Here is a 23471-nt window from a genome sequence, read left to right on the forward strand (position 1 = left end):
TTCAAAGCTCTTCTGACTGCGTTCCAACCTTAGAAACAAAATTCTCTTTTTTTCTGTCTTGCTTTTCTCAGTAAAGGACCCAAAGTCTGATTTGATTTTTGGATTATATTGCATATTTGATGACAAAAATGATTTTCCCTTCATTCTCAAGAGGTCTCATTGAGAAAGTTCCTACTCTTTTTTTTTTTTTTTCATGACTGTGATTTAGCTTCTGGGACCTTTCCCCATGAAGATTTGAAAGTTCATACTAAAATACAGTTTTTCTAAATTCTGACTTTGTGTGATGAGGGTAACTTTAAGTGGCTTTCTTCCATGACCCAGGTAGTATCGGGCCCGGACCCCTTCCATTTCATCACTCAGATAGCCTCTACAGCCTTGCTGCCCTCTGCTTTCAGCCAACAGAGCTAGAAAGAGCTTGAGGAGGGGACCACGCACACCTCAAAAGCCATGTCTCAGGAGTGGCATGTGTCACTTCCATTCAAATTCCATGTGCTACACCCAACTGCAAGGAAAGCTGAGGAATGCAGCATTGTTGGGGGCCAGGAGGGAGAGGAGTCAGGGTTTTGTGGAGCAAATGGCAGACTCTGGTGTACCTGCATCCGGGGCTTCAGGACATGACAAAAAAAGCCTGGAAGTCTGATGGCCTCAGAGGAGGGGAGAGACGTGAAAGGGCTGAGTCTGACTCTTACTGAGGCCCTTGGAGACAGACACAGCCTGTTTGGTTTCTGGTTTACAGCTCATCCCTGCAACGGATGCTGATGTGACGGCTGGGACCTTGGTGCCGGCAGCCGAGGGGGCCCCCGTGGGAGAAGCAGAGACAGAGAAGGTGACTCTTCCTGCTGGAGAAGGAGCGAGTTCAGAGGAGGCCAAGATTGACACCGAAGGCACAGAGGCTGTAGATGGTGACAGACCTCAACCGGTAGAAACAGAAGCAGCAGCAACTCAGGTACATGTCCTAGTAAATGGAGGTTCTAGGGAGATAACGCCCATTGAAGTCCTTTGTCTGTTGGTTAATGGTGGTACCTCTTTTGAATGTGGAGTTGTGGACAGTTGGTAGCCATTCTGTGGCATTGCACTCCACCAAAACGAAATACTCAATTCTCAGGAAGAGTGGCCTCAGCATTCTCTCTGTATCAGCATTGTGAGGCTCCACATGGGCCCCTATTGCTCTGGCAGACTGGGCTTAAGCACAGGTAGGGGCAAAGGAAACCGTGGAGTAACATGATGGAGAAAAGGAGTGAAGCACGGTGAAAAGGATGAGAATGGGGGAAGGAGGAAGAGAATATGGTAGAACAAATACAGGGTTGTTGGATGCAGTGAGAAAATAGCCAGAAAGTGCTTAGCCAGGTACCAGGCACATGGTGAGAAGCCCGTATTAGGAGTCATATTACTGTAATTACTGTTTTGTGGTCATTATTTTTATTAGAGTGCCCCAAACTCACCATTAGGCTCCTTTCACCAAAAGCCCACCCCTGTGTTGCACTTTCAAAAGAAAATGGGTCATTGATACGTACATGAAGTTGGAGTTACCCAAGCTCTTCCTTTCTTTTGAGAAACATTCAAAGGCAACAAATGCAGACATTCCTAATGTGGAGCCTCAAACCCAGGAGCCAAAGCAGGACAGCTCTTCTCAAGCCCGTGTTCTTTGCTCTTCTAAGTAGAAACAGAGAAGAGTTGGTTTAATGTGAGGCTTTGCTTTTTCCTGATTATTTTACTCATAATAAATTTCCAGTAACCTCTCCAGCGTTACTTAAAGCTTGAAATTGAATGAGCCCTTCAAACAGCAGGTAGCAGTACTACTTAGAGAAACAACTCAAACGTATATGCCGTTTTTTCCGTAGATTTTCTTTGTCACAATGCCAGGCATATTCCTGTACGTATTGCTATGCTTGTTGAAAGAGTGTATTGTTTTCTCCAAATTGAAGAACGGAGGTGCCTGTGTCCGCTGATACCTGAGGATGTAGCGAACTTGATGTCCAGGCTTCCATTATGCTAGCGGAATTCCCCTCAGTGCTTATCTTTGTTAAAAAATGAAAGAGAGATCCTGATCCTTTGGTTCTGCTTTTCCCCCGGACAACACAGTACTTAGAGTGCTTGGTGGGACTTGTCATCCCTCAAGTTGTCACTGCAGTGTGGGCTCTGATGATAATCAACAAGCAAAGGACAGGCAGATTATCTCCAAACACGGGTCACCAGATCTTTATCAACAATAGGATTTCAAGGAGAAAAGCAGTCACAGGAGGTGAAATGTCAGTTTCAAGCGAGGGTTACTATTCAGTGGGACAAGAACGGACCACTGCGAAAATGAGAGCATCCTTAGAGTCCTACTACATTCCCTTTCAGGATCGTCCCCCCACTCCCGTGGTGACTCGCCCTCTCTCCCCGAAACCTCCTATCCCACTTCCCAGTTTCTCTAGTAACCTCACTCTTACCAAACTGCCTGGTTGTTCAAGGATCCAGAAATTAGTCCTACTAAGGGCTTCTGTCTCAGGAGAGATAGAAAGGAAGCCATGTCGGGAGGGAGGTGCCACAAGGTGGAAGGGCCAAAGGCCAGAATAAGGGAACAGCAGACATTTAGCTGGATGGGGGAGGTGGGGACAGTGGAGCCAGGCAGCGTGGGGTGGGGTAGTGGCCACTCTTGGAGGGTATAGAAGCCTTCTTTCCCAGTCGCTGCCAACTACATTTTTCTTCCTTTAGGAGAAGGTCATCCCTTCGGTGGTCATAGAGCCCGCCTCCAACAATGAAGGGGAGGGAGAACACGAAGACACCATGGGTGCAGAGTCCAAGGAGGCAACTGTTGACGCGGCTCTCCCGGGCTCCACCGGCGAGACACCAGCGCTGGCCTCGGAGGAGCAGAAGGCGGGCAAGGCCTCCCAGCCGGCCGCCCCCTCCGCAAGCGAGGCCCTCCAGGAAGGGCCTCCCGGTTTCCTCTACAAGGTCTTAACATTTCTTCTTTTTATTTTGCTTTCTTTTTCTTATTTTATTCAATGTCAGGAAAATGTAATAGAAAAATCTGTCACTTTGGATGGAGAACAGAGTGTAATTAAATTTAGCCCTACTTGAGAACCGTGTTGCATTTGATTTGCAGTTAACTGAGGTTCATTGGATAAATGATATGCCCCTTGGTAGTGAATGGGTGTGCCCTCCCGAGCGCCCCCTAGAGCCCAGGGCTTGAAATCACCCGTGTGCTCATCTGGTCCCCCATGAATCGTTCAGTCAGCTCTGGCGCCTTGTTGTAGTGCATGGCACAGAGTAGGGAGTCAATAACTATTTTGAAAGTTAATAATCTTAATGGGCTTCCACGATAAGGATAAAAAATAATGGCAAAGGGGCTTCCCTGGTGGCGCAGTGGTTGAGAGTCCGCCTGCCGATGCAGGGGACACGGGCTCGTGCCCCGGTCCGGGAAGATCCCACGTGCCACGGAGCGGCTGGGCCCGTGAGCCACGGCCGCTGAGCCTGCGCGTCCAGAGCCTGTGCTCCGCAACGGGAGAGGCCACAACAGTGAGAGGCCCGCGTACCGCAAAAAATAAATAAATAATAATAATAATAATAATGGCAAGAAGGTTTTGCTCAGAGAGGCCATCAAATGGCTACTAAAGTCTTCATAAATGGAAGGGTGCATACCAAAAACCCAGTAAATACCTAATACTTAAGCCTAATACCCTAGTTTAAGCCGGGGGTTAAAGGCAGATAATCCTGCCTAACAGAATATAGTTGGAATGTTAATTTGCATGTTTGATTTTGCATTTCCTAATTCAGCTCTTTGTCTTTTAAAAAGTGTTAACTCCATGTGTGTTTGTCGGGGTGGGATTGAGTAGAATCCTCTTCTTCTCTCTCTGCTCATTAGAAAGTAACTGCTACCTTGTCACCTCCAGTGGGTCCACGTGGGATTGATGAATGAATTAATGTGGAGAAAAAAGCTAGACTTGTGGCCAGTGAGGACATGTGTCCCACTGGGTTCTGTTTTAAGAAGAGGACATGAAATCAAGGGGGCAGGTGACATGAAATCAAGGGGGCAGGTGCCATGCAAAGCCAGGCCTGGCTGGGTCCCTCCCTGGCTTTGCCCACTAGCTGCAGTGTGAGCTGGGGAATTGCACTTACCCTCTCTCTGGGCTTCAGTTTTCTCATCAGAAAAATGAATTTGATAGTCATTTCCAGCTCTGACATGTTATGATTCTGTATGCAGGATACACAACTTAAAAGCCAGGTGTTTAATCTTGGCAGTGGGGTTGAGGCGAGGGACATGGGAGAGAGAAAACTGGCCATGACTAAATCATTATCCAAGCTGGGTGATGAGTCCATGGGGATTCATTATAGTACTCTTTCTCCTTTTGCTTTTAAAATTTTTTCTATAATCAAATTTTAAAGAAATCTTTCAAAAAAAAAGGGAAAGAAGGGTGGTGGGTTAAGACAGATGTTGTTAAAAGATGCAAACTTGCAGCAAGTAGTAAAGTAGACCTAGAGATCTAATCCATGGTGAATATAGATGACACTGTTGTATTATAGTCATCAAACCTGCTAAAAGACTAGAACTTAATTAACCCAACCACTAAAAAGAAATGATAATTATGTAACCTGATCGGGAGCTAGCTATGGCTCCAGTGGCAATCATATTACCATATATAAATGTATCAAATTAACACGGTGTATACCTTAAATTATACAATGTCACATGTCAAATATATTTCAATTCAAAACCAGAAAAAGAGAGAAGGAAAAGAAACAGATTGTCATGGTTTAAAGGGTAAGATAGGGAAGGAAGTTTGCTTATAAAGAAATTGATCACAGGCTTAATTAGTAATTCCTATATAACACGCAAGCTCTCAATTATTATTTTACAGAAGCTGGGGTTAGAGGAACTTTTCACTAGGTATCTTTACTTCAGGTTAAAAAACAAACAGTAACAAAACATTGATGATAATACAATACAAATCTCTAACAAAAATATGATGAATTAAAATTTCATTAATACACTACATTTTAGTTCTTGCAGAAGGCATTGCTTTACTAAATATACATTCAAGTGGCCTCAGTATCAGTCTGTAAGACTCGGATATTTTAAGTAAACAGAGATGAGGATTTCTTTTCTGTCTTCAACAGCCTTCTTCCTTGGGGTGTGACTCATCTTCATCCTATTTTATCCAGCTTGGAGATGCTTCTTAGAGAGCCTGCCGATAATCTGGCTGAGATACTTTAATTTTACATCTCCTTTTCTTTCTAAAATGAATCGGTTCTCTTACAATCTTTTGCAGGTGGAAACACTGCATGACTTCGAGGCAGCAAATTCTGATGAGCTTACCTTACAAAGGGGTGACGTGGTGTTGGTGGTGCCCTCAGATTCGGAAGCTGACCAGGTAAAGGATGAGAGTGGAAAGTGCTGCAGGCCGTATTGGTTTTTCCTGAGAGTCAATTGGGCACAGTGACTTCCTGAAGACGTTTCTACCTTCTGAGATGCTGTGTGACAGCTCTGAAAAGGGCTTAAGGTCACAGCATCACTAACTAGATTTTTAGGACACTTCTTTTGGGATGCCATTGGGATGTTATTACATATATATATATTTTTAATACAAATAGATGACAAAGCATAAATTACCAATATCAGGCAAAAGTGTCTAGGTATCTGAAAATCATTAAACACCTCATTATAAACTTAGGAAAATATGTAAAATATATATCAAATATATTTTATACTTATAAAGTATATTATAAAATATAAATTTATATATATATTTGCATTAACCATAAGATATCTTTTAAAGAAATAAAGAGGAAAAAAGCTAGTCTTTTATATTTACCAACATGTTTGCCATTTCCAGTGCTCTGATTTCTTCTTACGGATCTGAGTCCTAGAGTGCTGATCTAGCAGTAAATCCTCTCAGCATTTGTTTACATGACGTTTATTTGTTGCCTTTATTCATGTTCATTTTTAAAGATTTTTCACTAGAGGAAGAATTCTGAGTTGGATTTTTTGTCTTTCAACTCGTTAAAGATGTTGCTCCATTGTTTTCTGCTCTCTCCTATTTATATTAGAAGTCAGCTGTAATTTGTTTAACCTTGTTTCTCAGGATACACTGTGTACTCAGTATACTCCTGAGTACTTTTTAGAATTTCTCTGTATCTTTGGTTTTCATCAATTCAGCTCTAATGTGCTTAGGTGTTTTTTTTTTATAGGTTTCATGCTTGGGGTTCATGAGCTCCTTAGACTTGTATCTTGATTTTTTTTTTATTACATTCGGAAGGTTTTTGGCTATTATTTCCTAATTTTTCGCTCTCTTTCACCTCTTTCTCCTCTGTCTCCAACTATATATATGTTGGACTTCTTGATGTCTAAGACTCTGGGTTTTTTGTTCAGTATTTACTCCTCTTTGTACTCACATTGGATAATTTCCATTGATCTTCTCTGAGTACAGTGATCCTTCCGCTGTGTTGAATTTGTTGTTAATCTGATCTTGGGAATTTTTAATTTCAGATATTACTTACACAGGCCTATAATTTCTATGTTTTCTTTTATATAGTTTCTGTTTTTTGCTGAGGTTTTCCCATCTGTTCTCATTATTACCATCTTTCAGTTTAAGTACTTGAACTGAGTTACAATAGCTGCTTTAAATTTCTTAGTACTTCTTTCTTTCAAGATAGTAGTTCTGGGCTTCCCTGGTGGCGCAGTGGTCGAGAGTCCGCCTCCCGATGCAGGGGACGCGGGTTCGTGCCCCGGTCCGGGAAGATCCCACATGCTGCGGAGCGGCTGGGCCCGTGAGTCATGGCCGCTGAGCCTGTGCGTCCGGAGCCTGTGCTCTGCAACAGGAGAGGCCACAGCAGTGAGAGGCCCGCGTACCGAAGATAGTAGTTCTCTCTTTCAAGATATTCTCCGTAAAAGTGCTTCTCTGAATGCCCTGCGTCACCCAGACTGAGGCTGATCCTCAGGGAGAAAGCTCTATTAACAGATCTCACCCAATGCAGTTTCAAGGGTCAAATATCCCCCAGTTTCTACCTGCTTTTGGTCATTCTCAGTGCTTTCAAATAGTTGTTATACATGCACAACTCCGTTATTTGTCAAATTCTAATATATAAACTTATATTTTATAGCTGTCATTTCTAAATATAAATAGTTGCATTTCTGTATGCATATGTATATATAACTACATATAAATATATAGTTGTTCTAGTGTTTATAACCGTTCTATGCAAAAGCATTTGTCTGATACCAGCTATTTTGCCGCCACCAAAACTGGAAATCTTTAGTCTACCACATGTTTTAAGCAGTTAAAGTTTAATTTTCTATATTTTCCTCACTAAAGATTGATATTAACTATGATTCTTCACTTTATAAGTTGCATTTCAGAATGTATGTGTTGGAATATATCTTGATTATGGGTTTGTGCCAGCCCTTTATTTTTATTTTTATTGAAACTATTTTAAAATGCGTGACTCCACTTGGCTGCATTAGATTTTTCACCTGCTGTAAATAAAGTCAAATATAGACACTTGAGGGGAAAATATGACCTTTTATATGTCTACTAGAGGTTTAGAAAATATTTAGTTATCATCTTTTACTCTAAGTATAACTTTGTCCTTCACATACATAACATCATAATTTTATAGAGGGCACTTTTCCTCGTCAGCTAGGATTTTATCAGTTATTTTATTGAATCATTTTTTTTCTCAGTGTTATTTTTTTCTGCCTTCAAATATTGGCCTGTCTAAATGCTTATATTTCTTGTCTATATAGCAGCATCAGTTTATGGTCTCAGATTATATCAAAGGGAATGTATTCAGCTTCTTTATTTAATTTTTGAGACCTTGTTTTATCTGATGTACTTGAACTATATTGGGGATTGGTTCAGATTAAATCCGGCTATCCCTCATTTTAAGTGAGATCTCTTTCCTGCATTGGTTAACATAATAAAGGTAGTCATTTCCCTCTCGTTTCACTTCATATGGTTTGTGTGTTTAAAATAGATCCTTCAACTCAGCTTTTCCCAGCTAGACTCTGCTTATCTCCAGAAGGCCAAGGGCAGATGGCAGCCTCTGTTTCTCAGTTTTACGTTTGGTCTCCCGTGCTGTATGACCATGCACGGATGGGTTCTTTAAACTTTCCGTGGTTAACTATCTTTATTTTTGTGAGGGCATGCCTATGTGATAGAGAAATGTTTTTGAGGAGTAATTTACAAAGACTCTACAAATGTTGCCAGCAAGAATGTCATGACATCAAACAGCTTTGTAGTTTATATAAACTTGAAAAACAACAAACACGATAGTGATATCAGGCAACACATATCGAGCTGTTAGTATTTGGTAAGCCTTGTATATGGTGGTTTATTTCAGTTACATGATACGAGCTGGCAGACAGAGTTCCTTCTTATAAGCAAGTGGTTGAGGATGAAATAAAAGACCTTCCATGGCCTTGTCAGCACTATATTCCAGCCCACTGGTCCTCAAGCCTTTTTTTCACTGTGATCCACAGGACAGGAAATGGTCCTGTGTATGATGTTTTCACCCAGTGTCCCTCTCTTTGCACTGGCTATAACCCTTCCTTCCTTCCTTCCTCCCTCCCTCCCACACTGCTCGGCTTGTGGGATCTTAGTTCCCTGACCAGGGTTTGAACCCCGGCCCTCGGCAGTGAGAGCACGCAGTCCTAACCACTGGACTGCCAGGGAATTCCCTGCACTGGCTATAATTCTAATTCTTTCCTCTTCCTTAAGGACTTACGTCATAATCCAGTTAGCATCAATTAACTATATACAAAATTATAATATTAATATTAACCTTCAATTAACAATATACATAAAATAATTTCAAATGTTTACTCCTTTTTTTTTTTTTTTTAACTAACAACTTACTTGGGACAAGCCTTCCCCCTGAGCTCAGCACACCTGTTTACATGTAATGCATCATCCTCGTGCAGGACCGCAATGCTCATTAAACCCATTATTTTATTAATCTTTGGCAGTGCAGATTTTTCCAGTAGTTTGTTGGACTCTGAAAGCCCTGTCTTTGTCTTGCAGGATGCAGGCTGGCTGGTAGGCGTGAAGGAATCAGACTGGCTTCAGTACAGAGACCTCGCCACGTACAAAGGCCTCTTTCCAGAGAACTTCACCCGGCACCTGGATTAGGGCCAAAAGTATTGTAGAAAGAGCCTGATTACTGGGTTTTTAAACCTTTGTGAAAACCTGAAGAGTTCACTTTTGCTATGACACTCAGTGATTTGCAGACCAATGCCAGACAAAGTTTGGGAGGCTATGTCAATGAAGCATGTGTGCAAACAAATGTTTAGAGGAAAAAAAAACCAAGTAAATTAAGGAAAAAGTCTTCACTGGTTCCCACGTTCTTGCTAACAGGTTTGTCTGTGCTTTGTCCAAGCTGTGGAGACTTGTATACTCGACCCCCTCCCACCAGTTCTAAAGTAGCTTTCTCCAGACCAGAACCTTAATTTCTCTGCACCAAGTGTATGGTATTGAGTGGCTTCCCTGCAGAAGACGTGATGAATTGTCCTGTAATACGAGATTATCTATTCCCCTGTGCAGGTGTGAGCACGTGCTCTCTCTCTCTCTCCCTTTCACATTTACTGTGTTTAAAACGAAACTGCTGCAAAAGTTGTCACTGTTCTTTACCAGCACCTCTCTCTCTCTATATATATATGGACACAGAGTCACACGAGCTATTTCTCATCACTCCTGGATCTATGTGTATGCACAAGGCTACATATACATAGTTGCGCTCCCTCCTTCCCATTGTAGCTTTTAGCCTCTTATGTGTCATTGATAACATGCGTTGCTCTCATTCCGTCTGGAATCACAGTTGCAGTTTTGCCTCTGGGCAAAACCAGCCATCCCATTGCCAAAACGGTGGACAGTATCTGTGTTCGGAATGTGCATTCTTCAGGATGCGATGACTAACGGCACGTCGGAGCTGCTGCCCCTTTGGAGAAAGCAGAGTCTGATGATCTGGATGTCCAGCCACTAGGACTGGAGGTGGGCGAGTAGGGATTAGCAGCTAAATTGTCTTAATTTCTGCCTTTCTGAGACTGGCTGGCTGATGATCGGGGCATTTCAATCCACCCCCAAAGAACACTATTTCAAAAAGCTCCTATATATTTCCACCTCTTTTTATTGATGCAACTCATCTTCACAGATCGTCCGAAAATAAGATATAGATGATGTATGCTGTATCCACAAGTCATCTGTAACGAGTCTGTTTTCAGTGCTGTGTCATTCCAAATAAACCTTGGGTAATCTCCAGCAATGACCTTGACTCCTTCCGATGAGTCATTTGTTATGGAAAGCTTGTCTCATTCGGGTACACTGCTTGAAACAGTCCATGTTGGAGTTGTTATTTGTGCAGAAATATGCTTGTTCCTCTGGGTTGTGCTTCACAGCCCGCCTCCCTTCCGCAAACCCCTGCATCCCAGTCATTGCTGGTCACTCGGTGGTCCCTGCTGCCTAGCAATCACTACAGCACAAATAACAGCTTTCAGTGGAGACCCCTCCGAGGTGCCGGCTGTCGCTGCCCTAGTCTGTGTATCACAGAAATCTGACGACGTCCGTAATCAGCAGTTTCTTCTCACACCAGCCTCATTTTTTTGGGTTACTTTTCTTTCTGACATGTTTATGTTTGGAGGTACATACAAAAAAATAGATGAGATGACATAGAAGAGTCAATTCACTGGACCATTGTTTATAGAAGAGAATTCTTAAAACCCTTTCAGTTGATTTAGACTCTTTTCTGCTAGTATAATTGTACTCAGTATAAACTGACCTAGAATGGGTGTTATTAGAATTTTAAATTTGGTGCGTATTCGTGATTCATGATTTCATTTCTCCTGGTGGATTACTCACTTGGACGCTTAGTGGGTGGTTAAGTGTTGATAGAGAAACAGCTATTATCGACCCAAGATTTTTCCAGGGGCTGATTTCCAGGGAAACTGGATCCTCATGAAAGGCCTTGACCCAGGAAGCCCTATCCTAGCCTCCTCTTCATCTTTTAAGATTTCTCTTACAAATCTAGTAGGACTCAGACCTTCAGATAGATCAGAGGACCTTCACAAAGTCAGATACGGAAGCCTATGGTTCTCATAAACATACACCTACTTGGCATTCCTGCCAATTCCACATATAGACTGAGTGACGTATATAGTTGCAGGGCAAAGTCCTCAGACAATTTGGATTTTTAATATCTCAGTGCCACCTGGGATGGAAAAGTTCCATGCACCATGCTGTCACACTGCTTCCACCTGGGCCAGCTCTTTCTGACCAAGCCAGGACAGCTTTTGAGAGAGCCAGAACACCACATCCATGGGCTTCCATGGAAAGAGTATGCAGGTTCAGAATTCTGAGCCCTCTCATTACCTAAAAAAGCCCAAACTCAATCTACTAGAAAAACCCAGCATGGCCCCATGGTCCATTCTGATGGCCCATTCAAGAAAAAACCTTTGGGAAACTGCAGGAGTTTTAAGAAATCAATGAGTTTAAAGATGCCTGAGACTCAGTGCTTTATTTCACACAAAATGCATGAACACCTCAAAGCCTGAGAAATAACTCATTTGCCTTGCTAGGACTCTCCTGCTTTTTTCAAAGGAGCCCAAGCTGCCTCCGGGTTTTTACTTGGAACCCAACTAAAGACTTTATGAACGCTGTGTACCAGACCTTGGACATGTGCTGGTCACACAGTTTTCTTGGGTGGTGGTGTAGCTACTGTCTTCCCAGCATGATATATGATAGCATCCAAGTCCTAGGACTTGGAGTAATGGCATCAGACATTGGTAGCTGCATGGAGGAGATGTTGACCAGTATTCTCTTCGCAAACTTAGAGATCTGAGAGCCGTGTGCTTCTACTCATCCTCGACTCCACAGCAGGACCACGACTAGACAAACCTTAGCTGTTCAGGGCAGCCTTCCTCGAGGTATAGAGCGTGGGTTTGGTACTTTTTCATAATAACCAATAAAATATGCTAAAATAAGCTCAATAGTCCATCCAGATATTGGGTGGGTCAGAAAGTTCGTTTTACGGAAAACCCGAGTGAACTTTTCAGCCAACCCAAGAGTTAGTGCCTCATTGGCTATCCTTTGTTATGATTGCTTACTGGGAACACATACTGACTTTTTCCATTGAAGGGGTAATTGAGACACACCCCTTAATTCTATGCAGATTGAGAGGCAGGCTAGGTACCTTGAAACTCTTTCAAAGGCTATCTAAACTCACTTTCTTAAAATCCAGTTAATTCCCAGTCCCCTGTGGTCCCAGGTCCAACACTGAGGTTGCCTCATTTTTATAGGTTGGATCAAGGTCATGTGCTTATTCCTACTCCTCTGTACCCACCAGGGTGCGTCTGCCATTTGCTCTGGGAAAACACCTCTTGATGCCTTTTAGTGCCATGAAAGCCAGTGCGGGAGCGCCTGGTCTACGGCACATTGCCACACGGCTGACACCGTTACACCCTCTCCCTGTTAATAATAGAATCAGGCTCAGTGTCCTTACGCTCTTCTCTCCAAGAACCGGCCAGCGACCAAGTGATTTCTGCGACATCTGATGATGCCGCCAGGCTTCTCCAAACTCTGTAAGGTTCCAAGAGACTCATTTTCCTTGTTTTCTTGCTTCTTCCAATGGCTGCTGGAGTGGGGTGGCGGGGCAGGGCAGCATCAGTCTCCCTCTCTCTAGGTCTGTACACCCGCTGTCCAGAGCATGTTTCCCTGGAGGCTCCCATTACTGCTTCCAAGTCTGCATGGTCATTCATTAAACATCTGTAAGGCTCATGCTAAGTGTCAATTACTGTGCACTGGACCACATGGACTGAGACCTGGCGCTCAAGGAACTGCTCTCAAAACCCCGCTGCAACCCACCACTGAGGGGTCCCCCTCTTCAGAGCTCTGGGCCTGGAAATGTGAGGTCTCGCCTCTGCCATTCCTTTTCCAGATTCCAAGCACCTGCCTTTGTTTCTTTTCTCAAAATGTCAGGCAATCTTGTGCTTTAATCCCTGCTACCGCATCTGGGAGTGGTCCTTATCCCTGCCAAGGAAGACTTTTGGTGCTTGTCGTCCCACTATCTCCCTGCTTCCCTTCTTCCTAGTTTATCCTCCACTCCCCAGACCATTTACCTACACTGATGTCAAAGGGTTAGCACTCCCCTCTTGGTCTCCCTCCCTCCCGCTCTCTCTCTCTCTCTCTCTCTCTCACACACACACACACACACACACACACACTAATGCGGAATCCCCATGCCTCTGCTTGGCTTTCAAAGCCCTGCACGTCTTTACCGATGCTTGTCTTCTGCTTCCGTCAGAGGACCTTCCTCACTGGTACATCCTGCCCTCCCGCTGCACCTCTACCCTTTGCTCACTGCACTGCAACCTCCTCCTGAAATGCCCGCCCCTCGTGTCTGCCTCTGCAATGCTCCCTCCCTCCAGGCACAGATTAAGTCCCATCTCCTGGACAAAGCTTTCTCACCAGTTCACTCCTCTGTCCACACCTGTTCGGCTCATTGAATTTAGTGTAAAAAGGATATCAGTTAGCCCTTTGTTTCCCCCACTAACTGAAAACTCTCTACCAACCTTCTCAGTATTCCGAGTCTGCTCCAGGACCTTATACACAAGTGCACCAAGCAAAGGAACAAGGTACTGAGTGATGGATTAATTCAGGGAAGCCCAGAAACTCCAATCCCCAATCTGAAATTCACTATAAGAAAGTACCCAAAGTATATGGCCAAAAAATGGTTTGACTACAAAATTGAGAATTTCTATCTAATGAATGATGCTTGAGACAAAATCAGTAGAGAGATGATAGATTTGCTGAGAATATTCATGACAGCCGAAAGTCACAAAAGATAAGTATCTTATAAGTTTAAGATACTTATATCTTTAAGATAAGTATCTTAAACTTATTCAAGTCAACAAAAAACTAATAATTAGTATTATCTTAATACAATTTTAATAATTCACTTATGTTTGTTATTTATCTTTGTATTTATAATATTAATAAATTACTTGTAATAGTAAGTATAATATACATATTATGTAATAATATACAGTATTATATATTATAGTATATTATTATATAATATATAGTATATAATAACTAACATTTATTGCATGTCTATTATTTACCAGACACTCACCTAAGTGTTCTGCAAGTATTAATCTTCATTAATCTGTGAGGTAGTTGCTGTTTTTCCCTTTTGTAAATGAGGCTAAGGTACAGTGAGTGACATGAAGGAACTTCCTCCAGGTCACACAGCCAATAAACAGCAGGGCCAGGCTATAGCCTAGGCATCCTGGCTCTAACATAGGCTTGCCCCTCTGCTATCCACCCTTCTTTTTGCTCTGTATTAAGAACTTGAATAGGCAAGGCTCTGGAGGAGACACTTGAGTGGATACCAGGCATAAAAGGAGACCTTCAGCTTCCTAATAGTCAGACCAGTGCCAATAATCTCATAGACTAGTGAGATACTGCTTGGTAGCCAGCAGGTTGGTGAAAATTAAAATGTCAGCTAACATAGCACTGACGGTATTTAGTGAACATGTGTATATGTAGTCCCTGTGACCTACAACCCTGGGGTTACCTTCCCAGGGAATTGCTTACTCTGGGCATGAAGAGATCCTCTGAGGTGTCAGTCACTGCATAGCTGGGGATGTCCAGGAGCGGGCAGCAGGTGAGGTGCTGGTCCCTGGGGGATGGATGCAGCGAGCTGTGAAGAGCAGTAAACCAGGTGAGCAGACAGATGTACAGACACAGGCAGGTGAGGTTGCTGTGCCATTTATATCAACGCAAAAATACATTCTTCACAAATGATACTCTAGTTTTCCCAGATACATAAGCTTGAAGGACATAACAGATCGAGCATCTATGGAGGAACTGGAATAGGGAAAGAAGGGGAAAAAAGAATAAAATAAATAACAAATATGTAAAACTATGTAACATGACTGGTACAGATTAATGGTGATAGTGTGCTCTACACTGAGAAATATGACACACACAAAAATGAGAATGAAGGTTAAAAAATACACAAAACCCAAAAAGCAATCAGAAAATATATACCATGGAGAAACTCAGAGAATGCTAATTCCAGGACAAGCCATCAAAACCTCGTATTTGAGCTTTGAGACTTAATTGTCGACAACCTATCTCCCCTCAATCTCAAGAATGGTTTCAACTGGTAAATTAAGATCAGGTTAACCCAAGGGGAATTGGTTCATTTTCTTCAGTGGTTGTGGACAACCCAACTTTTTCCTTCTTCAGGGAAAATTCAGGTACACTGGCTACCAACGGATGTCTAGCTGGACCTGGCCATGGTCCACTAGTCATGGAGTTGACCTCACCTTCAAGGCAATGTTCTCCTCCAAGGCAATTAAAGCAAACCCAGAATGAGGATGCTCCTGCATTTAAAAACTGGAGTCAGGTATTGACACAAGCCTTTGGGGGTCTCTGTGAAATGAAAATGAAAGAAGGTGTGAGAATCTAGTTTTTAGCCAAGATGTTTTCCAAACCATAGTCAACTACCATGTCCCTCAGAGACAGGCATACTGAGTATGTTGTTGATAATCCTTTTGGTTTTTAAAAACCATGAAACATTACAACACTTTAAAATTATAAATAAACTTGAAGCATGGGGGTGGTACAGACAGATGGCAAATTCTAAATATCCCCAAGAGAATTCTATTTTGTAGGCATATTTAGATTTACTGAAGGTCTTCTCTCTTAGTTTCTCAACAGAGCCAGAACCAATTACCTATGATAATCAGCATAATTCAGCTTTGGGTATGTACTGTAGTCATGTACATATATCTGTGTGTGCACGTGTGTGTGTGCGTGCGCGTGAGCACGTTGGGCTCTCTCCATGCCTCAACGTTTGCATCTTTTCCAGGTGCGATATTTGAGCATTTCCTTTGCACCGGCTTGGGACAAGTTTGCTGGAGGAAGTACTTTCTGTAGTGGCCAGGCTGGGTAACAAAGCCAGTGGCTATATATACCCTCACAATGCACTTAGGAATTAATGGGGTTTTGCAAAGGAACCTACTCAGAATAAAAGTTTTCTAGAGCAGTTATTGTCAAGAGGAAGCAAGCAACATGCATTATTATTACATCAAAACCAAAATGATAAGATTTCATCTTTTGCATCCTGCCACACCTGTTATTTCAACAACTGGAGTGTCAATTCAGTTCAGAATCACAAATTATTGGAATTGGAAGAGACCAAAAACATCACCCTCTCCTCTCATTTTGAGGCTGGGGAAATGGGGGCCTTGCAAGGAGGAGTCGCTTGCTTAAAAATACCAAGCATATTAGGAATACAATTGGAAAAACAAGTTTCCTGCCTTGCATTCCAGGGCACTTTCATTCATCATGCTGAGTCTGCTGTTAACAGACATCACTTACTGGGGCTCCGATGCAGGGGAATATAACATGTATGACATATCTCCTATGGCCAAAAGGGGGTGCTAGAAGTTAGCGTAAGTGAATGCATCCAAATACTACTGCACTTTGTAAGCAGGAAGCACGAATTGAGAACAGATCCGATGTACAGTAACCCCACAGTTTGCATTAAAATGAAACAGTCCAGTGAGGAGACAAAGTAATTCCTGAATCATAAACAGCCAAGCATGTTACTTAGGGCACAGGCTCTGGAGACTGGCTGACTTGGCTCAAATTCTTGGTGTGTCTTTATTCCCTAGGCAACCTCGAGTAAGTTACTTAACCTCTCTAAGCCTCTGTTTCATCTGTAAAATGGGCATAAGTATGCTTTTATGCTTGCAAAGGAGGGATAAGTATGTACAATGTTTCACATTCAATAAAGGGTATTTGTTATCATTTAATGGATCAATGATTTCTGTTACAACCTCAAGAAAATTAGGCTTTTTAAAAGGCCATCAACTATTAAATCAAAAGTGTTAGAAGAAATTTCTTTTACTTTTTGAGGTCAACCACGTTAATGAATGTAGGTTCTTCAAGAATATCTTATAGTCTTTGTGTGTTGGTGTGTGAGAGTTATTCTTGAGTTTCTGTAATATTTCTGAAATTTTCTTCATGGTCCCTTGCATATTATAATTTAAAAAGACATCATATATATATATATATGTGTGTGTGTGTGTGTATATATATATATATATACACACACACACACACATATACATCACCTTTATGTATTGAACAGATGTTGGCACAGGCTTTGTAATTTGTTAGACTTGGGTTTGAATCCAGGCTCCATTACCTACTTCTTAAATGACCCTGAGCAGAATGGCCATCATTAAAAAATCTGCAAATAATAAATGCAGGAGAGGGTGTGGAGAAAAGGGAACCCTCTTGCACTGTTGGTGGGAATGTAAATTGATACAGCCACTATGGAGAACAGTATGGAGGTTCCTTAAAAAACTAAAAATAGAACTACCATATGACCCAGCAATCCCACTACTGGGCATATACCCTGAGAAAACCAAAATTCAAAAAGAGTCATGTACCACAATGTTCATTGCAGCTCTTTTTACAATAGCCAGGACATGGAAGCAACCTAAGTGTCCATTGACAGATGAATGGATAAAGAAGATGTGGCACATATATACAATGGAATATTACTCAGCCATAAAAAGAAACGAAATTGAGTTATCTGTAGTGAGGTGGATGGACCCAGAGACTGTCATACAGAGGGAAGCAAGTCAGGAAAAGAAAAACAAATGCCATATGCTAACACATATATATGGAATCTAAAAAAAAATAAAAAGGTTATGAAGAACATAGGGGTAAGACAGGAATAAAGACACAGACATAGAGAATGGACTTGAGGACACGGGGAGGGGGAAGTGTAAGCTGGGGTGAATTGAGAGAGTGGCATGGACATATATACACTACCAAATGTAAAATAGATAGCTAGTGGGAAGCAGCTGCATAGCACAGGGAGATCAGCTCGGTGCTTTGTGACCACCTAGAGGGGTGGGATAGGGAGGGTGGGAGGGAGACGCAAGAGGGAAGAGATATGGGGATATATGTATACGAATAGCTGATTCACTTTGGTATAAAGCAGAAACTAACACACCACTGTAAAGCAATTATACTCCAATAAAGATGTAAAAAAAAAAAAAGATCCCGAGCAGACGAAATGTTTTAAGATTCTGATTCTCTCATCTGTCAAATGTGGTTGAATATAAGTACTTTGAAGTATTATTACAAGGATTAAAATGTTATAAGAATTAAATGGTACTTAAGACCAACTTAGATAGTATTTATTTAAAAAACAAACAACTTGACACAATCCCTGGCACAGGGTGGACAGCATAACCAGAGTAAACACCATTGTTCCCATTTACAGTGACTTGCCCAAGGACACACATCCTTCAAGTGGCAGTTCTTGGATTCCAGCTGTCATTCTATCTTTTCCAAAGCAATATAGCCTCACAGAATTACAGGGTCTCATGTCAGACTCTGCAAATGTCCCTATTTGGTGACTCTGTCCTGAGAAGGACCATCTCCCCTCAGCCCACTGTTGATGGGGTTACGTTGCTGTCTGTCCAGAGAGCCGGGGACCCCAGGCAGAGCCCCAGGACGGGACCATTCACCTGACAAGGAAGTCTGGAAGGCTGGCAGCCACGTGGAGTTTATCTGAGCCAGCAGTGTCCCCTCCTTTCGTCTGAACCTATCAGAACCTGTCACTTTCAAATGAAACCTTCTGATGATCCAGAGACTAAACCCTTAATTTCTTAAAAATACCCTAAACAGGTGAAATATCTTGGGGTTAGAGAAAGAAAACCAGACTGAAAGGAAACTCAGGAATCCAGAAAGAGGAAATCCTGTTTCACAGACGAGAAACTGGGATTTGATATATCATCCAGGGAGCCAAGGGGGAAGACATAAACCTGAAATTTAAATGGAAGCAAACAAACTGGAATGGAGTCTCCAGACCCTGAAGGTGGTCAGTAGCACCCTATGCTGTAGGTGTGTGTGGGTAACTGAGCAGATGTAAGCAGACGGATGAACCGAAGTCTCTCCAGCTGGTTACAGAAGTTCTCTGTGGGCCCAATGATGCATAACCCAGCCCAGATCACCCTCCTTCTTTCCTCACCAGCTCTGGCCTGCCACCTCTCTGGGGTTATGGAGGATTTCTTCTGCGAAAGGCAGTGGGAGAAAAGAGAGAATAAATACCACGATCACGGCATTGTCACCCCATCTCCCCATTAGACAGCTCTCCACGTTTAGATGCCCTATCTTTGCATCTTTATTACACCCAAAGAACTTAGCACAATGCCTTGCACGTCATGGCAGATTCATGAATACCGCTTGGAAAAATGAGTCCCGTCAGAGTTCTAAGGTGGCCATCTGTGTGGTCTATAGTAAGCTGGAGGAGCTTGAACTACTGTCTTGGAGAGGGTGTAATAGCAGGTGGTGAGAAACACTCCTTCACAATGAGGAAAGAGCCGTGTCACCGTCACCAATAGGAAGTTAGACTTGATTGACTCAGCCAAGCCCCACTGGTCTGAAACTATTCTCAGCAGCGCTTCCAGGCTGTCCTGGAGGAGAGCACAGTTCCTGCAGACATGCCGTCGCTGTTCCACGTGCTCACTCTGACAGTCCTTGGGGCTTGTAAGTTGTTTTTTTCCCTTAATAGCCTTTGACCAATATTTTCTAATTTTGTCATTTTAAAAAATTCCAAGGTTCTGGTTTGTTTACTCTCCTCCTTTTTTTTTTTTTTTTCCAGTATGTGTGTATGGTGCAGGTCATCTAGAGCAACCTCAACTCTCCAGTACCAAAAAGCTGTCAAAAACAGCCCGCCTGGAATGCGTGGTATCTGGTGTAACCATTTCTAAAGTGTCTGTATATTGGTATCAAGAAAGACCTGGTGAAGCCATGCAGCACCTGCTACACATTTTATCTAACAACACCGTCAGAAAGGAATCAGACGTTACACTGGGCAAGTTTGAGGCAGACAAGAAACCCGAAACTTCTACGTCGACCCTCACCATTCACAATGTACAGGAACAAGATGCGGCCACCTACTATTGTGCCCTCTGGGAAGTGCACAGTAGCAGACATTAGAGTCACGTCATTCAATAAATGATCCTTGGGTTTTTTTTTTTAACATCTTTATTGGAGCATAATTGCTTTACAGTGGTGTGTTAGTTTCTGCTTTATAACAAAGTGAATCGGCTATACATGAACATATATCCCCATATCTCCTCCCTCTTGCGTCTCCCTCCCACCCTCCCTATCCCACCCCTATAGATGGTCACAAAAATCATTGGGTTTTCATTCACTATTGTGAGTTAGGAAACCACAGTTACCACCTGTATGCTTCTGTACAGTTTTCTAGATCAACTTTTATATAGGTGACTCTATTTGAAGTGGCCAAATCCTATATTTTCTTAGAGGAAGCTTTCAGAAGTATGTGCAAATAACCAGGGTTATGTTTTCAGGGAATCATCTTGCTCTCAACAGGCTTTCCCAGAGCACCCATGTTTATTCATCTGAGTCAATCTCCACTACTCACTCTTTTATTTTCTGCCAAGATATATATACCACGTTATCTGTGACATTTTCTTGTATGAGTCAATTTGTATTTCATTAGTGTTTTTTATGATCTACTTATCTCCTTGGATTAAAATAATGGATATTAGATTGAATGCTAATCATTTTCTCTTTTTTTGACCGCACCATGGCTGCGGGACCAGGGATCGAACCCAGGCCCTCTGCAGTGGAAGCGCAGAGTCTTAACCACTGAACTGCCAGGGAAGTCCCTAAATGCTATTCATTTTCCTAGAGGCTAAAATGTAGCAAACACACCATGATCTAACCACAAGCAGGGCTGATTGCATAATAAATATATCAAATTCATGCCCTGGAATGGTGATATTTGATTTTGCACAAAACTTATAAATGCTGCTACTTATTGAGTCCAAGTCAAAGTCTACTTTGGATTAAGGTTTGGGGAGTCTTGCATTTTCTGGCTTAAGATTCCATTTATCCCACAATAAGTGTGTGACACTTTGAGCCAGGCGTTGTGCACAGCAGACATTGCAAATCTCATATGCTTTGTCAAAGCTGGAGGTCACTTCTGTAGAGCCCCCTTTCGGCTGCTGGGCTGCCACTCCCCAGTGAAATGACAGTCCTCAACTACGGTTCAGGGTTATAAGTCTCCCAGGAATGCTGGTTACTTCTAGATCAGCTCATGGTTTATAATTTTTGTTGTTTTGCCATGATGAAACAAATATGATTTTTGTTTTCTTCAAATGTGATCTTATATAAAACAAATGAAAGTACATTTGCTCTGGTTAAAAGAATGGAGGGATAAATAATTCTTAGGTTTGTCGTCTCAAATAGCTCTTACATTTTCTGATTCTTCAATAGTCAACAATTATCTGGCCACAGATAGGGTGTAGCCAAGCGGTGAACACCTTGGCCTCTTGTATCAGAGAGACCTAGGTCTGACTTGGGCTCTGACATGTACTAGCTATGTGACAAGGCCGATCGCTGCTATAGCCCATTTCCTCACCTGTAAAATAGAGGTCCTCCTGGTTGTGTGAGTGTTCCTGAGATGACGCATATTAAGGATTTGGTCCAGTGCTCAGCATACTGTGAGAACTCAGTAAACGTTAGCTAGTAATAAATGAAACAAACAAAGTAATGATGAGGGCAGCTATACGTACAGGAACACACACACACACACACACACACCTCTTTATATCCAGGTCTTAGCATCACATCTGTCATAGTGTGGCTGACTTACAGTTTAGTTAAAGAGAGATTAGCTAGCTATGAAGAAAGCCTCTTGAGAAGCCATCCCCAATCAATTTCAATCTAAGTTTCCAATCACAGGTCCCTAGTACCCTTAGGGCACACACAGGTGAGACTGACAGTGGTCTTGCTTATGGAGCAACAAGCCTTATGGGAGGACAAAAGTCTATATTTGGAGTCACTTACTCCTCATGCCCTTCTTTAGGTTAAAGTGAACTTCATCAAGGACACTTCGGCAGCACACACCAAAGGCAAACCAGCCCGAGGCAAACCAGCCCTCTCCTAAGTAAACATTGGCAATTAAATGGTTCATAGAGCATGGAAAGCATTTGATTAGCATGTACAGTACCAAACACAGAAGGGGCTCAATTAATGTCTGTTGAAGTGAGGGCTATATTTCCATTATTATTGAGGTGTTTGCATTACCCGATGGGTGGATGGGGGAATTTGTACAGATGGATGCCTGAAATCTCCTGATGACTTTGACTCAATGTAACTTTCTCTCACAGCTGAGGTGGGTGATTCACAATGACTTTGAGTAATAGAACCAGCATTATATTATCGAATTAGTGCTGAGTAAAGTCTAGGAAAACCTTAAAAATCATATCATATCATATCATCTACTGCCAACTCCCTGTACATACTAGTACTGTGGGAAAAGTGATGTCTGTTCGCTAAGCGTCAACTTGGAAAAACCACAATTCTGAAAATTGCTAGGCCCACCTGGAAATCCATTTGATTCTTTTGTCTTGGGTGATCTTTACTTTCAGCCCTGAGAATGGGTTTAGAGCATCAGCCCAAGGTAGAGGAAAGGGTGCTAATTTGCAATGGTCACCTCTGGAGGTTGGGATCATGGATAAATTTTTTCTATGTCAGTTCTGTGGCCCCTATATTGTCTAATAGAAAACTTTTATTACTTTTGAATTTTATTTTATTTTTAAAAAGAATTCACACATTTCATAATATTAAAAATACCTCAGAAACCTTTAAGCACTTAGAGTAACATGAAATTTGATGGTTAGAAAGGCCTGTAATGGGCTCTGTCTTGACCATTTTTTTTCTCCCCTCTTCTCTAACAACTTTTGCTTCTTTACAAAATGAAATCTTGTTTTCTCTCTTGATTCCCAGTGATCCTGTCTGGCAAGTGAGAGACAGTGTTAATGCTCAGGGTGGCTTATTGGGCTTAAATGTCCTTTTTTACCTTATTATAGACACTAAGTAGTACAGATAGTGCCAAAAATATGCAGTCTTCTTATTAACACTGTGCTACGACGTTCTTGCTTTCTTTACTTCTGTTTTGTCCAGATGCAGATGCCGTGATGAGCAAAAACTTCACACTTCATTGCACAGGAGGGGTTTCTGTCTGCAAGGTTGTTTGGCACTCCTATTGCCTGAGAACATGATCTTCTACCTCTCATGGAAGGTTGCTAGAAAATCAGCCTCATGGGATCTTCACCTGGAGAGTAGGGAGAAGATAGACTTTCGACCGGCTCTCGACGCAGAAGGCTAACCCCTATGGATTCCACTAATGGGCACATTGGAAATCATTGATTTCCATTTAATTTCAGCTGATGGAATTTGAAGTTCAAAGAAACCATGACTGTGTCACCTGACAAAAGCATTCCTGCCTTGGGCACTAGGATTTCCAAGCCCTGAGGAAATAACAAAGAAACACATGCTCCTCTCTATGAAGTTTATCAACTAGAAAGCACAGAATTTAATGATACTTTCTCAACACCCGTCCAGTTTCCTGTTTTCTTACTGAAGGAG

The 23471-nt window shown here is 42.2% G+C and overlaps 1 protein-coding gene and 1 gene segment (V, D, J or C); both read left to right on the top strand.

Moving 5' to 3' along the window:
- AMPH (amphiphysin) overlaps window positions 1-10956 on the top strand; it is a 187154-nt gene extending 176198 nt beyond the window's left edge. The window contains exons 19-22 of one of the 2 annotated variants that reach the window (XM_029233264.1): window positions 737-946; window positions 2698-2937; window positions 5253-5354; window positions 9003-10956. In XM_029233264.1, the coding sequence (XP_029089097.1) occupies window positions 737-946; window positions 2698-2937; window positions 5253-5354; window positions 9003-9110 (660 nt within the window). In that variant the 3' untranslated portion in view covers window positions 9111-10956. The remainder of the gene's footprint in view (window positions 1-736; window positions 947-2697; window positions 2938-5252; window positions 5355-9002) is intronic. The other variant, XM_029233265.1, reaches the window with a different exon arrangement.
- Window positions 10957-19345: 8389 nt separating this feature from the next.
- On the top strand, window positions 19346-20030 carry LOC114901497. The segment is given in 2 exon segments: window positions 19346-19553; window positions 19669-20030. Coding segments are annotated over 2 exon segments (384 nt in total).
- Window positions 20031-23471: the final 3441 nt, after the last annotated feature.

The sequence above is a fragment of the Monodon monoceros genome, unplaced genomic scaffold (assembly GCF_005190385.1).
Source record: "Monodon monoceros isolate NGI ecotype Baffin Bay Population unplaced genomic scaffold, NGI_Narwhal_1 Super_Scaffold_2, whole genome shotgun sequence".
NCBI classification, from domain to species: domain Eukaryota; kingdom Metazoa; phylum Chordata; class Mammalia; order Artiodactyla; family Monodontidae; genus Monodon; species Monodon monoceros.